The sequence below is a fragment of the Pelecanus crispus genome, chromosome 11, assembly GCF_030463565.1.
Source record: "Pelecanus crispus isolate bPelCri1 chromosome 11, bPelCri1.pri, whole genome shotgun sequence".
Classification (NCBI taxonomy): domain Eukaryota; kingdom Metazoa; phylum Chordata; class Aves; order Pelecaniformes; family Pelecanidae; genus Pelecanus; species Pelecanus crispus.
In genome coordinates, this window is record NC_134653.1 from 31,063,485 (window position 1) to 31,067,393 (window position 3,909).

The following is a 3,909-nucleotide window of genomic DNA, read 5'->3' on the forward strand; positions in this document are numbered from 1 at the left end:
CAAGGGGGGAGGCGTGGGGCTGTGATTTAAGCCCCCAGCCGAGGACTTTGCAGTGGTGGGAGCAGCAGCAATCGCAGGAAGGAACAGGAGGAAAAGCCCAGGGAGAAACAATAGGTTACAACACAAACACCACAGGGATTTCAAAGCAGGGCTGGCAGGGAGGGTGATGATCAGGGGCACCTTTCAGCTGAAACTCCCTGAAAACAGGAGGGTCCAGCCTGGATGGGCAGAGCCATGTCCCTTCTGCCAGGACAAGGTTGGGTGTGATGCCCCAAGCCAGGGTTCGCACAGAGCTCGCCCCTCTTGCCGCAGCTCGCTCTGGCATGCTCGGGCTTTGCTAATTGCCTTTGGTGGCTCTTGGCTTTAACCCACTGTGACTGTTCACAGGGGAGTGTTTGAACCCATTTAACATGGGGCTCTAAGTGGCTGATGGAGACTGGCTTCTGACGATGGCAAATGGCACTGTTAGCTATCACAATTAACATTTTAAAACACGCAGGGCACCTATTTAATCAGAGAAATAACCGTATGAGAGTCCAGGCGCCTCACGCATATGTATAGCTTTAATTATTTATAATAATGTTACTGTGGGCTTGATTGTAGAGTTCTTTGCATGTACCTACTGATGCTGGCTCGTGTTGGAGGCTTGTACCAAGCATACGGTACAGACTTTCTGTACTGGGTTATCCCAAAAGCTACTGGGATCACAGCAGGACCCTGACTTCACCAGCTCCGTGGTGTGGGGGTCTCTAGGCCAGCACAGCCCCCTGAGGCACGGGGCAGCGCCAGCCAGCTAGGAAGGCTGCACAGGGTTAAATAATTGTGGCAGTGGCTGAGTCTCTGTTTCCTCCCTTAAATCCACATCCGAGGGTGAATGGCCTTTGTTTGATCTCAGCTTTAATGTTGCAGCTCCGTCCCTAGACCTGCACAGAGGGAGCTGCCTTGTTGCCGTGGGACGCAGAACTGCCGCGTTTCCCCGCATCCCGACAGACGTCGGAGCCGTGTTCACCGGAGAGGGAAGGTGAGAAGGTGTAACGCCGGTTTCACCAGGCCAGGTGCCTGGCATCAGCAGGGCACGTGCTCTGCTGCATGCTGGGCATGCTGGGTTTTCAGTCCAATTTGCTGGGTGCTCGGGAGGAAGAGCTGTAATATTTTGCAGATTGGAAAGTCTCAAAGCTGTTAATGAGCTGTTAATAAGCATCATCCTAGTTTTTCCCTTGGAAGTAGGCGGGTAATAGACATTTTTTGCAGGATGAGGCTACAGCCACATCCTGGTAGAGACAAGGGTCTGAATCACGTCCTGTGGCTCAGGGAGCTGATGTCTCTCTCGTCCGGGGGGGGTGGAAACCCAATGAGGAGCTGTGGGAGCATCTTCCTCCAGGGCCAGCAGCGGGGTCCCCACCAGATTCCCCCATACCTGTGTGCTCCATCCCCTCTCTCCACGGCCCCTTGCGCACACTGCGGGGCCGGCGTCTTTCCCACGGGCTGTACTCACTGTGATTAATACCATGTGTTTGCTCAGCAGAAACACGCAGAGAAACATCACTAGCCGGAGAGCCTGGGCCTGACCAGGCTGTAGTTTGTTTATAGATAATGGCGCTTTCCAATTTGTCCAATTACTTGGATTATGTTGATAACTACAGTGACTACCCAGATTACACCTATGAGGAGACCAGCAGCGTGTGGACAGACTCATCCCATGACCCAAAGGACGTTGCAAGGATCCTCTCTGTTGTCATCTATAGCGTGTCCTGTGTGTTGGGCATCCTGGGGAATGGTCTTGTCATCGCAATCGTAACTCTGAAGATGAAGAAGTCAGTCAATGCCATCTGGTTCCTCAACCTGGCCGTCGCCGACTTCCTCTTCAACATCTTCCTGCCCATAAACATTGTTTACACGGCCATGCGGTACAACTGGATCTTTGGGACAGTCATGTGCAAGTTGAACTCCTTCCTTCTCATCCTCAACATGTACACCAGTGTCCTGCTGCTCACCACCATCAGCTTTGATCGCTACGTGTCAGTGGTTTTTCCCGTCTGGTCTCAAAACCATCGATCAACCAACCTAGCATATTTAGTTTGCTTGATTATCTGGACCATTGGCATCATAATGAGCTGCCCATCCCTTGTCTTCCGAGACACAGTACAAGCCCGCAACTCTGTCATCTGTTTTAGCAACTTTTCGCTCTCCAGGAATAAGTCTTACCATGCCCTGGCACTAATGAGGCACCGAACGGTGAGCATCACCAGGTTCCTTGCTGGGTACATCCTTCCCATAACCATCATCACCTTCTGCTACATTGCCATCGTCTTCAACTTGCGTCGAAACCGCCTTGCCAAGTCCAAAAAGCCCTTCAAGATCATCGTCACCATTATAGTCACCTTCTTCCTTTGCTGGAGTCCCTACCACCTGCTGAACCTCCTGGAGACGAAGCCTGACATGATCCCACGCTCTGTGTTTGAGATCAGCATCCCCATAACCACGGCGCTTGCTGCCTCCAACAGCTGCATGAACCCCATCCTCTATGTCTTCATGGGCCAGGACTTTAAGAAGTTTAAGGTCACCATCCTCTCCAGGCTGGTGAATGCCCTCAGTGAGGAGACAGGCCATTCCAGCATCGTTCACAGGAGCTTCTCCAAGATGTCTTCAATGACCGAGAAGGAGACGACAGTCCTCTAAACATAACCTGGGTGCCTTAAGGAGGACCATAGTCCTCTGGTGTTGCCCATGCCCACCACTATGATGGTGGCCACCCTTGTGGTGGCCCCTGGTGTGGAACAAGCATGGTCCAATGCTGTCCTGTAGCATATTCTTTGACTGGTCTTGGTGCCTGGGGATTGGCAGGCATTGGAGACCACTGCTCTGTGCATGTGGCGAACACACAACCGCCTTTAGCCTTTCTTTGTGATTGCAAAGATGATTGCACCAAACTATTTAAGAAGAAAAATCAGGGCACTCCTGTCTAATCCATGCATTGCCTGGCCTGGCAAGGGCATTCCTGTGGTTGCCAGAGACATCGTTAAGGGGAGATTGGGTGGAGGATGTGTCTGGAAAGGCATCTCCTCTGCCAGGCTCCTGGGATGGGTAGCTGCATGGGCACCCGTTGTGGATGCTACCTGCTATGGCAAAACCAGTGACACACTTCCTATGTCCTATGTATACATATAGCTACTCATGTTAAAGTCCTAAAGTATATTGGTACTATCGCAATGTTTTTAACCATGTTGTGAGCACTTTGTACCCAGTGAGACCCGGGGAAGTGTCTTCATAAGAGGGGTTTGAGTATCCCAACCTTGATGAATTGGGAAATCTCACATGTCTTCTAAGTGATCCAGACCCAGGGCCACCTGCCAGGGTGGGGGACTGAGCTCATGCACAGGGCCACCAACATGGAAAACTGGGAGAAAAAAGAGAGAAAGATTCATTTGAAGTGTCTTTTGAACAAACCTCACTTTGATGGGCACGTTTCACGTGGTACATCATGCAGAGCAGTTTGATGCTCAGGGCCGTGAGTCCCGGTGGCTCCTTGCAAAGTGCCCAGGTGGCACCAGGGAGCAGGTCCATGGGATGGGCAGTGCAGTCCTGGGGGAGGACCTGCCGTTCCCTCACAGATCCAGGTGGACCTGGGGACTGGCTCCATTGATGGCTGCTCCCTCGTGTGATCAGTTGGTCCTATGGGAAGATTTTGTCTCTTCCCGACCAGGCGCCAAGTAACGTGCCCATCGCTGGTGGGACACTCTGCCACTGCACACAAATCTCTGCGTGAAGGATGGGCTGAGCCACTGCCTCTATCCAATTTCATGCACAGTTAATTTGGGAGATCCTTCACCATTTGGGCTTCTTGACTGTGACAAGCAAGTGGACACCAGTGTCATGCTTATTTATGAGTTGGTTTCTCTGTGTCACCCA

At 51.9% G+C, this 3,909-nt stretch overlaps 1 protein-coding gene across 1 annotated transcript; it reads left to right on the forward strand.

The window, feature by feature from the left end:
• The first annotated feature begins 1,593 nt into the window (after window positions 1–1,593).
• CMKLR1 (chemerin chemokine-like receptor 1) lies at window positions 1,594–2,679 on the forward strand. The gene has a single exon (XM_009489044.2). It carries the CDS (start codon window positions 1,594–1,596, stop codon window positions 2,677–2,679), a length of 1,086 nt encoding a protein of 361 aa, XP_009487319.2.
• The last annotated feature ends 1,230 nt before the right edge of the window (window positions 2,680–3,909 follow it).